The 13,575-nt window shown below is 37.9% G+C and overlaps 1 protein-coding gene across 4 annotated transcripts in view; it reads right to left on the minus strand.

Moving 5' to 3' along the window:
• The window catches only part of HERC2 (HECT and RLD domain containing E3 ubiquitin protein ligase 2), a 270,781-nt gene that overhangs the window by 136,001 nt on the left and 121,205 nt on the right, over positions 1-13,575 (minus strand). For 3 of the 4 annotated variants that reach the window (XM_058736915.1, XM_058736914.1, XM_058736917.1), the window contains 12 exons: positions 13,118-13,288; positions 12,626-12,729; positions 11,175-11,352; positions 8,813-9,027; positions 8,088-8,220; positions 7,861-7,988; positions 7,581-7,776; positions 5,055-5,188; positions 4,336-4,509; positions 4,121-4,257; positions 3,601-3,752; positions 2,464-2,655 (listed from right to left, as the gene is read on the minus strand). In XM_058736915.1, the coding sequence (XP_058592898.1) occupies positions 2,464-2,655; positions 3,601-3,752; positions 4,121-4,257; positions 4,336-4,509; positions 5,055-5,188; positions 7,581-7,776; positions 7,861-7,988; positions 8,088-8,220; positions 8,813-9,027; positions 11,175-11,352; positions 12,626-12,729; positions 13,118-13,288 (1,914 nt within the window). The remainder of the gene's footprint in view (positions 1-2,463; positions 2,656-3,600; positions 3,753-4,120; positions 4,258-4,335; positions 4,510-5,054; positions 5,189-7,580; positions 7,777-7,860; positions 7,989-8,087; positions 8,221-8,812; positions 9,028-11,174; positions 11,353-12,625; positions 12,730-13,117; positions 13,289-13,575) is intronic. The other variant, XM_058736918.1, reaches the window with a different exon arrangement.

Here is a 13,575-nt window from a genome sequence, read left to right on the forward strand (position 1 = left end):
AATACATATCAAAACCACTATGAGATACCACCTCACAACTGTCAGAATGGTTAACATTAACAACTCAGGCCAGAACAGATGTTTGTCAGGATGCAGAGAAAGAGGATCTCTTTTGCGTTGCTGGTGGGAATGCAAACTGGTGCAGCCACTCTGGAAAACAGTATGGAGGTTCCTCAAAAAATCACAAAAGGACTACCCTACAACCCAGCAATTGCACTACTAGGTATTTATCCAAGGGATACAGGCGTGCTGTTTTGAAGGGGCACATGCACCCCAATGTTTATAGCAGCACTATTGACAATAGCCAATGTATGGAAATGTACACACACACACACACACACACACACACACACACAAAATGGAGTATTACTCACCAATCAAAAAGAATGAAATATTGCTATTTCCAACTACATGGATGGACCTAGAATGTATTATGCTAAGTGAAATTAGTCAGAGAAAGACAAATATCAAATATCATATGACTTCACTCACATGTGGAATTTAAGATACAAAACAGATGAACATAAGGGAAAGGAAGCAAAAATAATATAAAAACAAGGAGAGGGACAAAACATAAGAGACCCTTAAATACAGAGAACAAACTGAGGGTTGCTGGAGAGGTTGTGGGTGGGGGGAATGGGCTAAATAAGGGGCATTAAGGAAGACACTTGGGATAAGCACTGGGTGTTATATACATAGGGGATGAATCAATCACTGGATTCTACTCCTGAAACCATAATTGCAATATATGCCAACTAACTTGGATGTAAATTAAAATACAAAAAAAAATTTTTTTTAATTAAAAAAAAGGGGCGCCTGGGTGGCTCAGTTGGTTAAGCGTCTAACTTCAGCTCAGGTCATGATCTCGCAGTTTGTGAGTTCAAGTTCCACATCAGGCTCTGTGAAAACAGTTCAGAGCCTGGAGTCTGTTTAGGAGCCTGGAGTCTGCTCAGACCCTCCCCTGCTCACACTCTGTGTCTCTCTCTAAAAAATAAATAAACATAAAAAAAATTTTTTTAATTAAAAAAAAAAAGTAAAGCAGAACTGACACACCAGAAAAAAAAAAAAGAAATTTCTCCAAGAAGATATACAAATGACCAACAAACATGTGTAATGATGCTCAATGTCCTTACATTAGCAAAATATAAATCAAACCACAATGAGATACCACTTCATAGCAACTGGGATGGCCTTGATCCATCCAGAGAAAAACTACTATTGGTGAAGATGTGGAGAAACTAGAAGCCAGTCCATTGTTGAGGGGGAATGGAAAATGGTGCAGTGCTAGGGAAAAGACTGGAAGTTCCTTAGCATGTTAAACATAGGATAACCTTATGACCCTGCACTTCCACTCCTTGGTATATAACAGAAGAAATGGAAACAGGTGTTCAAACAAAAACTTGTACACAAATGTTCCTAGCAGCATTACTCACAATGGCCAAAAAGTAGAAACAAGCCAAATGTCCAACCATGGATAAAAGGATAAATAAAATGTAGTATATCCATATATTTTAGCCATAAAAAGAGATGAAGTACTGAAACATGCTAAGTGAAATAAGCCATATACAGAAGGCTAAAAATTATATGAAATATAAAAATTATATTTATATGAAATATTCAGAGTAGGAAAATCTACCGAGCTTAAAACAGATTTGTTGTTGCCAAAAGCTGGAGGAGTGGGAAATCAGGAGCTGCCACTAAATGGGTATGGCTTTGCATGAGGGTACAAAAAAGTTATGTAACTAGATACTGGTAATGCTTGTACAACACTGTGGATATGCTTAATGCTAATCAATTATAAAGTTGTTTAAAATGATACATTTTACTCCTGTATCCCTTGGTAGTAAAATGTATCATTTTAAACAACTTTATAATTGATTAGCATTAAGCATATCCACAGTGTTGTACAAGCATTACCAGTATCTAGTTACATAACTTTTTTGTACCCTCATGAGAAAGAATGAAATATGGCCCTTTGTAGCAACGTGGATGGAACTGGAGAATGTTATGCTAAGTGAAATAAGCCATACAGAGAAAGACAGATACCATATGGTTTCACTCTTAGGTGGATTCTGAGAAACTTAACAGCAACCCATGGGGGAGGGGAAGGAAAAAAAAAAAAAAAAAGAGGTTAGAGTGGGAGAGAGCCAAAGCATAAGAGACTCTTAAAAACTGAGAACAAACTGAGGGTTGATGGGGGGTGGGAGGGAGGGGAGGTTGGGTGATAGGTATAGAGGAGGGCACCTTTTGGGATGAGCACTGGGTGTTGTATGGAAACCAATCTGACAATAAATTTCATATATTGAAAAAAAATAAAATAAATAAAAATAAAATAAAATAATTGTAAAAAAATGATACATTTTATGTTATTTTCATTTTACCACAATAAAAAAAATTTATAAAGAGAAAGAAAAGATGAAGGAAAAACCTTAGCATTTTCATAAATGACTAGTGTCAACCTACCAATCAGCCGAAGTGCTGTCTGTGTCAGGGCAAGCATGCCAGAGTTCAGCAGGAGGTTCAGGTTGTTTGCACCATGTTGCAGGGTGAGCATGCTGAGCATCACCAGGAGAAAGCGAGCTTGTGGGGTCGTCCCCAGGCTTGGTCCTGACGGGTTCTCATTGGTAATGGTTTGTAGAGGGACAGGCTGGATACCTAAATGGCATTAGCACCCACATAAATTTCTTGCATGTGGATATAAGAACATACAGATGAGGAAAACAATAGCAATTTTTTTAAAACTATGTTTTTCAATGGGTTTCCAAAGAGTGTGGACATCAGGCAGCTGTTCATTGCTTTGCAATAATCCTACCACCATCAATCCACATATAGCTATTTCCATTTGTCTGCAAAACTTATCATGCAGCTCCTCTAAATATCCCAGGTGGCTTACTCATTTTATTTCATATACAAGAGTCATATTTCACTTCTCTTCCACAAAACCAATCCTAGCATTTCTCTGCAGGTGCTCAAACTATTCAAGAAATTAAGTATTAATAAAGGATATACACTTTAGGGCATATGGTGTTAGTGATACACATGAAAACATTAAAATGTAAAAGCTTAGTATTAGGACACTACAAAATTGTGTCTTCTACTGAATTTTGAAAGTTCCGTTTAAAATTTGAGAAACCTTAAAGCAGCTTAGAGTATCAGTCTAGGGGCACAAGGGTGGCACAGTCAGTTAAGTGTCCAACTCTTGATTTCAGCTCAGATCATGATCTCACAGTCATGAGATCAAGCCCTGAGTTGGGGCTCCACACTAGGCATTGGAGCCTGCTTAAGATTCTCTCTCCCCCTCTCCCTCTGCCCCTGACCCCACGCATAGGAACGTGTGTGCACACTTTCAAAAAATAAAAATAAAATATAAATATATTTATATATCTATAAATATAAAAATAAAAAATTTTTTAAAGATTATCATTCTAATGTACAAAGTTATTAAAGTCTTCTCAAAGAGCAAAAAATTAGCATTTGTAAGTTTCCACAACATATAATTAAGAGCCAAACTATAAGATAATGCTAACATGATTACAGGCAATACTTCAACAGCAATCTTAATACAGCCTTTTAAACATCAGATTTTTTTTTTTAACTCACCAAGCTCTTTAAATTTTGCATTTGCATCTATCAAAACATTTCGAATATTCTGAACAGCCCAAGCATATAGCTTGCCAAAAGTTACTTCCAGCAGCATCCGATTAAAAGGTGGGATCAAATCAACATCCTTTAGGCAATCCGTAAGAGGTTCCCTTTCAAAGATAAAGAATTTTACTTGGCACATTGCCAGAAAGGAGGCACCTGAGTGGCTCAGTCAGTTGAGCGTCCGACTTTGGCTCAGGTCATGATTTCACAGTCCATGAGTTCAAGCCCCATGTCGAGCTCTGTGCTGACAGCTCAGAGCCTGGAGCCTGCTTCAGATTCTGTCTCTCTCTCTCTCTCTCTCTCTGCCCACTCCCCCCCCCCCCGCCACTGCCCCACTTGCGCGCTCTCTCTCTCTCAAAAATAAACAAACATTTAAAAAAAAATCAGAATATTGCCAGACTTTTAATTTCAATAAAATAATGTCTTGTTGCCAGAATTTCCCTTATTAAGAAAAAATGTTATAATAAAGTTTTACCCTATATCAATCCCCTCAGGAATAAGTCTTTGCCATCCACAGAACATAGCATACTGCACAGATGGAAGTAAGAAATTTTTGGTTGCCAGTTTTAAAATTGTATCTATCCCTTCCAGACGAACTTCTGCTCTCTCCAACTGCAAAATATGAATGCATACAGTTAAATGTTGTGTATATTATCCCATGCAGAGAAGAATGTTTTTAGCAAATTTTACCTGTTTTAGTAGGCACTTTCTCATTTTTTCCACATCCACTGGCTCTTCCTTAAGGGCAAATTCAGCAATTGTACTGAGGAGCGCAGACTGGGGATAGAGACCCTGAACATTCTGCTTCAACCACTTGTATTTGTGAACACCTGTAACGGTACTCAACAGTGGTTGCCATTTATCCTGACAAAGGAAAGCCATTTTCACCATTAGTTTACCTTATTAACATGGGCTCTGAAACAGTTACTCAAATAAATTATAAATAAATGCAAGTACGTTTAAATTGGTAAAATACTTTAAATTAAGTAACTACGGCAAAAATAACTATGCCATAAATAGGCTTATAAATGAATTTATAATCTCTATACTTACATACTTTGGAACAGACTAACATGGTATACAAAGTTAAATTATCATAGGTTTCAACAGCCTATGTGACCAGGACAGTTTCTAGAGCAAAGTATACATTCAGTGAACGAATGGCAAATGAATAATGATATAATGTACTACTAAAAGTAAAAGGGAACACTTTTCCAGCTATCGATCTAACCAGGACACCATAAATCAAGTGTGTTAGCCATGACTGGGGCGGTCACCCATATGTATAGTAACCCACTACACTCTCTATCTTATAGATGCTCAAGGACAAAGTGACAATACTTATGGGTTCCCTTGCTATGTGCTGTGTTTCTATTCAGCCAGACTCAGAATCACAGAAAATACTTCACCTTAGGTGATTTAATTGTAATGGGTCTTTTATCCACATTTATAGGACTATGTGGCAAAATGCAAGCTTCTTCTAAATCGCTCTCTTCATTTCCAATTTTTTCTTCATCATCTGTAGATTCTGGCTTCTTAGGAACTATGATTAAAAACATCTTTCATTATAAAATTCATTTACTTATATACAATTTTAAATTAAGAAGTATTAAATATGCATGAAGGTAAAGGACCTATTTTACTCAAACATGTAAATACCACTGTCAACTGAAATGCTCAAACTACAAAAGTAAAAACTATCATGATTATTCTCACATGACATTCAATAATAACACTCTGCTACTCCACATCATGTACAGAAAGATGGGGAAGGTCCTATGATGGTCATACAGAAAGAGAAGCCCAGTAGTCGGCAAACTTTTTCTTAAAGGGCCAGATAGATGGTGAATATTTTAGTCTTTGCAGGCCAGTCAGTCTATTGCAAATACTGGATTCTGCTGTTGCAAGCTGAAAAGCAGCTAACTTTATTTACAGATGCTTCAATTTAAACTTCATATAATTTCCATGTGTCAAACATATTATTCTTCTTTTGGTTTTTTAAAAAGTAACTTTAAAATTCAAAACCCAATCTTAGCTCATGGGCAACATACAGCAAGCAGCAGGCTGCATTTGTCCTCAGCTTGCCCATTCTGAACCAATGCAATGAATCTGTCACCACTATGCAACTGAACTGAATTAACTGGATACCTTTTACTATGTTAGTCTCTTTAATTTGGGAAATTTCTATTGAATTTTCAATGTGATATGTGGTGTTGCTTTCATATTTTTGCTCCCTTTCAAGATTTTTAGTTTATTTCTTCTCAGCAAGTAATATAATAAGGAATATAATTAATAATACACATGAGCAGTAAACACTAAAACAGCAGGTCTGCGTTGCCCAAACTCTGCAAATTCCCAAGAAACACTGTCCTTTCAGCACTTGGCCATCTCCTGTGAACTGAGATCGAAGTCCTTGACATGTTCTGCCTGAGAAAATTGTTTCTGTATGCCTGAGGTCTAAGGCCATGTTTTCCAGTTTGAACAGTTTATGCTAAGAATGTGACTTACAGTTATCACCTGTTTCTACTGTGGAAGCTAGAGTCTAAATAACTGAGAGTAACCATGCAGGCCCCATATGTCTATGTGACTGACCCGCAATAATAATCCTGGACGCCAAGGCTCAGGTGAGCATCCTTGCTGACAGCCCTTCACACATGCTGTCACACATCACTGCTGAGAGAACTAAGCACAGCCCTGTGCAGCTCCACTGGGAGGGAACTGGAAGCTTAGGCCTAGTTTTCTTTGGATTTCCCTCAATGTGCCTTTCCTTTTGCTGATTTTAATCTGTATCCTTTCACAGTAATAATCTGTAACTGTGAGTATAACAGCTCTTCTGAGTCCAGTGAATCATCAAATTTAAGGGTGCTTTTGGTGAGCCTAACACAGCACCAGTAATAATCATTTATAAGTTATTTGATTTTCTTAAAATAAAAACAAAAACAGCTTCAAACTCACACAACTAAATATTTAAACCCACAACAAGAAACTTTAAGAGGTGACAACATGGCCTCAGAATCCATGGAGGTGATGGCCAGGTGGTGAGGGAATCACTGTTCCTCAAGCTGAGATGGTGGTCTCCCAGGCCTGTGCCTCTACTATGAATTTCCTCACTACCTAGGTTAAAGGGATCTCAGAAGCATTCCTACCATGATTTCCTGATTCAGAGCATCTCTAGGATTCAGGCAAATTGTTGTGGTTAAGAGTTTTCTCAAGAACAATCAATTCAGGACAGCTTCTAACACAAAGTTAGTCTTTTATGACATCATTGTTCATAATGTCCATCAAAAACTCAGTAAATAATAGTTTAATAAGCTTATCTGTGAATAAATTGGTATAATTCATAAGAATATAATCAGAAATTTCTGCAAAACGTGTTTATAATCATAATTAACCAAATTCCAAAGTATTTCATGTACTTGTACTCAAATTTTGCTCATTTAATATAAAAATTCTCCACATCCCTAAATAGTTGCTTCCTGAAAATATTAGTAATTCTTTTAGTTCCTTTTATAACAATTCTCCATGTATCAGAACACTCAATATTTCCAAAGGAAAACATTTCCTTACAATAATGGCAAGATTAACTAAAAGAATAAACATTCTCATATATCTCATTTACCAGGACAAGTGATTAAAAAAAAAAAAACACTTCCTCTTCCCCATCAATTTAATAAAGTTTATAGTATTTACCTTGTACAGCATCAATTTAGTAATTACCAAATCATAACATACTCAATAGCAAAGTTGTATCATTATCTGATGTCTAGGAAAAATAAGCAGGATTTGTCTATTTAATCATAAATACACATAACAAATATTATGGCAGTTGTGGAAATCCACATGTACTAAGCAGTAGCAAACAGCTTCACTCAAATCACAGACTCAAATATACTGGGGAAAAGCACACACTTTGACAGCATTTTCCCATCTTTTACCTCTCTTTTTCCTTCGTTCTCGAATTATCTTCTGAACTATCCTCCTCCAACGGGGCAAAGAACTTAACAGTTTAAACTTGGACATTATAGAGAGATCATTACAAACTGCAGGTCTTAGTTCATTAAAGAGGAACCTCAAACGTTCAATGACTGGAGCGCAGACTTCCTTGTAAGAACGACCCTGTTCTTGATGCGTCTACAAAGTTAAATATGAAAAGACAACTTAAATATTTTACCAACTATCTGCAAAGCACAAAAAAAAGAATAAAAATGTATTTACCTTAATGAGTGAGCATTTTGCTTGGTAAACAACTCTACAAACATCCACTACTGATTTAGGCAATGTTCTGTGCTTTACTTGCTCAATACCAAGTGTTCCTGCATGAACTAAAGATAATGCCACGTGACCTGTAAAAGACATTTTTAAAAAGGGGCAGCGTAAGAATGAATGCACATTGCATGTCAGTTCAAAAATGTATAGTATAGCTAAAATGTCAAGACTCATACCTAAATCTTCATGCTTTAAAAGGCAACATAATAGTAAGCGGCCAACCTCTTCCACAGGGTGCTCAGGAGGAAAAGTGATTGGTGTGGTCAAATGGCACTGCCTACAGTACCTTTCTATTTGACACAGAAAGTCCTGTAACAGAAACAGCTGGAGGGTAACTTCAGAGCCACCTAACACGCCCTCATAAATTCCAAACTACATGCCACAATTTCGAATGTACTTGCAATCAGCAATGCTTCTAAAACATCACCGACATATTGAATTGAATCAGCCTTTTTTTTTCTTTTTTTTTTTTTTTTAAAGACAGCACGCATGCACACAGGGGAGGAAGCAAAGGGAGGGAGAGAACCTTAAGCGGGCTTCATGCCCAGTGCACAGCCTAACACAGGGCTCTATCTCACGACCTTGAGATCGTGACCTGACCTGAAGTCGAGTCAGGCACCCAGAACTGAACCAGCCTCTTACCTCAAAACCAGCCCTACAAATAATATGTAACTAATATGTAAAATCAGAGAACATGAAAGTGTTCACATATCAAAGTTCTACGGTAAACCAAGGATACTAAGTGTGGTTTCATATGTTACAAATGTTTCATATGTTACAAATGTTTCATATGTTACAAATAATATGTAACTAATATGTAAAATCAGAGAACATGAAAGTGTTCACATATCAAAGTTCTACGGTAAACCAAGGATACTAAGTGTGGGAAGGCCTCGCTCACCTTCACATTGTGATCCTGTATGTTATTGTCAGCAATGGCTTGCAGGAATGCCTGGGAATGGTCGCCCAAGGCCCGTCTGTGGGAACAGAGTCGGGACTTGCTAGCAGGAGTGCCTCCAGGAGAGCTACAATGGTCCTCGTCTTTCTCCTCATTGTAGCTATAGTGGATCTGGCTGGTCTGTAGGCCTCCAGAGAAGATGGATGACTGAAGCCACTCTAGAAAGTACATATGCAAACATTAAAGAGAAACTTGAGTGTACTATTCAGAAATAAATATTGATATAAAAGATAAGAAGTGAATATTTGATTTAAGAGGAAAAATTCAGCATCATTCATATTAAAGAGTCACATCTAACATTTATATACACTGGCTTATAATTCCTATGTCTGCATGAAAATAGGTTAACACTTCTGGCTATTCATTACATCTTAAGCATGGTATCAGAACTCAGTATAATAGTTCCAGTACAACTTTTCTAGATACCCAGTAAAACATGGAGCTGACCGATTCTACTGATACTGTGGGAACACTGGGGCATTGCATTTTACTAGGGAGAGCAGCATGGAGGCAACACTTACACAAGCAATCACTCAATTTCAATTAGGATAACTGTATGCTACAAAGTACTACAGTTGGTACAAGAGTATAGACCTCCACTACTGTTCAGGAGTCGGTAAAGGATTTTCTGTGGAAGTGACAACTGAGCGGAGATCTGGATAAAGACAAAAACACTGAGCATCCAGGTAGGAAAGCAGCACATGAGAAGGGGTCTACAAAGAAAAAACATGCTCAGGGCAGGACATATTTCCCTAGAGCATTAATCTAGTAATAAAAATGAGAGACTACTAATCATATAACATGGGACCTTAGCAAGAGACAGATCCTTGGAGACTGGAGACCCAGTAGACTATGTGTGTCTCACAAAGGAAACCTGTGTGAGGCATGGCTAGACACACAAGAATATGCATCAGTGCCAATGTGGATGCTCATTCTAATTGCTAAGATAACTGGAGTGAGATTCACTAAAAAAAATGAAGAATCAGTTTGTTCATTGCTACAAATTTTTTTCAATGACTTCTGTTATCAAAATAGTCCTCCAGAACCCAAGCAATCAAATCTGGGATGTACTCCATGTTCTTTTACTGAAAATTTAGATTTTAGAAGATTCAGGAGCATTCTCCTAAGTGCTACATTAATTCTAAAACACAAATATGATCATGACCTTACCTACGTCTCTACATTTAGAACTCCCTCTAATCTCTCAAAGATACTGCTCTAAAGGTGGTTTCTGATGGCTTAGGCCCCTCACCCACCAGGGCCCATAGTACCTTCTGATCAATTTTACTCTGACTCTTCTCATTTCCCACCCTCTTTGCTGATTTAGAAGAAATGTATCTTCCTCATACTACAAATATTTGAGGGAAAGGATGAGTCCATCCCCCTGAGAGGCTCTGCAGGCAGCAAAATGCCCAGCATGCACACCAAAGGCTTGTTCCAGAAAGCTGGGCTGACCAAGTACATTGACCATCCTTGCCCACTAGCATTCTCTCCTGACAGTACACATACACAAGCAACAGGAAGCCCTACATTTCTTAACAAATGCTCCTCACACACCTGTATTTCTGCCTAGAAGATTCACACACTCACTTTCCTGGGACTCCAATGTCCTTACTCCTTCACCTCTGATGGGGTTTCTTCCCCATCAGAACAAATTACAAATGTCTCCATTTCATGCTCTTCTACCCTGCGTACTGCTCTATTATAATGTCTGGCTCATCATCACACAAAAAGCACCTAAAAGCAGAAATGTGTCTAATTCCACACTTAATGCATTGAGCACCTAGCATGGTAACTCATACTGAGTATTTACTCAGTAAATGCTTGCTGGATGGTTGGCAGACAAATGTAGGAATACGTGAACAAAACTTTAAATCCATCTTATGGAATATAGTGAAATTTTATTACTTTAGGTCATTAAAAAGGTCGCAATCCCAAAAGGTATTTGGGTCTAGTAAAAACACAATCCTCAAAAAGAATATTATCCCCAATAGGAACAGCCAATCCATGTCACGTGGAGACGACAGCCAAGTTGAACCCATCTGTTACAGGAAGCAAAAGTGAGAGCACACATAGGACTGATATTTCCATGCACCTGTTAGCTTCCTCTACTGCCACAGGTCATGAGAGCAAATGAAAGCCATTCACAACTATTTCTATTTCATTGGTTTAGTGTCATAGTCCCACGATCCTTATTTTTACTCACCAACAACTGTGTTGATTCTTCTTCTCCTATTCTAAATAGCACGTAAGACTCAGCTAAAATAACCTTCTAATCTGTTAGCAGAAAGCAAATTTTTCTTACTGGCACATTCGATCTCAACCGGAGACAGTGGTGTGCTCATAGCTAAATAGGAAGCATGTAATCCGAGAAGTAGGCCCAGATTCCTTTCTGTGTCTATCAGAGGTGAAGAGAGACTTCCCAGATCTGGTATGGTAACAACTTCTTGGTCAGGCTTGGAAAGATAAATTTCATCATCAGTCTGAGAAAACAGGGTTAATTGAAAACATAAAAACCAAAAGAGTAACAGCTTATATCCCTAAACGAGACAAAGTTCCATGAGGAAGAGAAGCAGATGCTCTGGACACCCTTTTCCTACATCCTATTATGCTGCTATACATGCTGTGTGCTGTAGGCACACCCTACAAAGCAAACGGTAAACACACAGATCTACTGGTGGTAAAACCAAAGCTCAGATAAACAGGTAAACTAGAGGGGCTCTTGGGTAGCTCAATCAGTTAAGTGTCCAACTCTTGATTCGGCTTGGGTCATGATCTCGCGGTTTATGAGTTCGAGCCCTACCTGGGTCTCTGCACAGACAGTGCAGAGCCTGTTTGGGATCCTCTCTCTCCCTTTCTCTCTGTTCCTCCCCTGTTTCTCTCTCTCTCTCTCTCTCCCTCTTCCTTTCTCTCACACACATACACACACACACACACACACACAAACTTTTAAAAAAATTTAAAAAACAACAGGTAAACTAGATAATTCCTTAAAGAATCAAATAGAAGTTTACAGATTGACTGTATACTTCAGAAAATATACTGAATTGTTACATGCATAAATAACACCCCCAAAAACCCAAAAATATGAAAGGACTGCTGTGAGTAGTGAACTAGGACCACATATGTGGAGGTATAAATTTATGTTAACAAAAAGAAACCAGTTAGAAAAGAGATCAAATGAAAAAAAACTTTGCCAGTCTTATTAGATCATTTACAAGCAAAGTCAATCTCTCCCTATGCAATGTTTTAAGTCTTACCTATGTGGCATTTAATAAATTTTATTACTTATGGATCTATACCTGGAAAACCAATCCCAACATATAAACTCCAAAGCTCATGCATAGGTAGGACATATCTATTCTAAAGAATTATGCTACTAGATAATTCTCCCCCCAAAAATATATATCTCAAGATAGTAAGCCACTTCAAATTTCTACATAAGCTTACAATAAAACTATAAAGGCCAAAGGTTAACCCCTTTTTGTGTGTGGAAAAGTGTCTACATGTGTTACAAATTAATAACTTTTACAATTTTTCAAGACCAATACTTCATAAATCTTAACACGAATAAGTGTAAATAAATTCATTTATGAAAAAACTTCTAAAGGATCTTCATATGTATCACTTAATGACACGCACCCCCACCGAAAGGCCCCATTATCAATAATACTTCAAGGTAAAAACCACCTATCACAAATATAGAGAGGAGGTCTCCCCTGACGTTCACCATGATGCCCACGCACACAGCCTCACCTCCAGATACTGGCCAACACAGAAGGCATGCATTGATTCCCGGGTGTCTTCAAACTGCAAAGCAGCTTCCAAAGCTACCACTGGGTCTTCCCCTGCAAACTGAGCTAAAACAAAAAAAACAAAAGCAACATTATTTCAATACAATTTGCTTAGACACCCATAGTAGAAATGTCAAGTAGGAAATAGATCAGGCAGGTGACTCCAGTGTGAGGGTTACCAAAGTATAATAATGATCTTTCATCCCCTCCCAGAGCTGCCTGCGCCAACTCAGGATTTGAAACAAGTTTCAACAGGTGTTGAAACAAATGCAAAATGATAAGGAATTCTTCAAACCTGCTTGAATTCACTGATAGGTCACACACCAAAGTCACCAGTAGATTAAAACGTGGGGGGTGGAACAATATACTCAACTGATCGCTTAAAAGACAAATACTCTGCTCAAAATGGCACATGCTGTAACTTTTAACCATGAAGTAGAAAGTGAGGCCTTACCAAGAATACTATTTCCTGTCAATGACTGTGTCTGGAAGTCCTTTATATCATATACTTTCCCATCAATCACAGTCCAGAAGCCTCCATCTTTATTGTGGTTCTCCAAATCAGCTTTGCGTATCTGTGTCACCTCCTCATTATTTCTACAGTTCTGACCTGTAAAAAATGATTCTGCATATACAGAAACCAAAATCAATCAATCAATAGATCAAGAGATAAAGCAATAGAACAAATCATGCAAAAGAACTATAAAGGGAAATAGACAAATCCATAATCACAATAGGAGATTAACATATCTCTCGCTGTAACTAATACCACAAACAAAATTTCACTGAGAATATGCAATGATTTGGGGCGCCTGGGTGGCACAGTTGGTTGAGCGTCCGACTTCAGCTCAGGTCATGATCTCACAGTCTGTGAGTTCGACCCCCGCATCGGGCTCTGAGCTGACAACACAG

Source organism: Neofelis nebulosa, chromosome 7 (genome assembly GCF_028018385.1).
Source record: "Neofelis nebulosa isolate mNeoNeb1 chromosome 7, mNeoNeb1.pri, whole genome shotgun sequence".
Classification (NCBI taxonomy): Eukaryota; Metazoa; Chordata; class Mammalia; order Carnivora; family Felidae; genus Neofelis; species Neofelis nebulosa.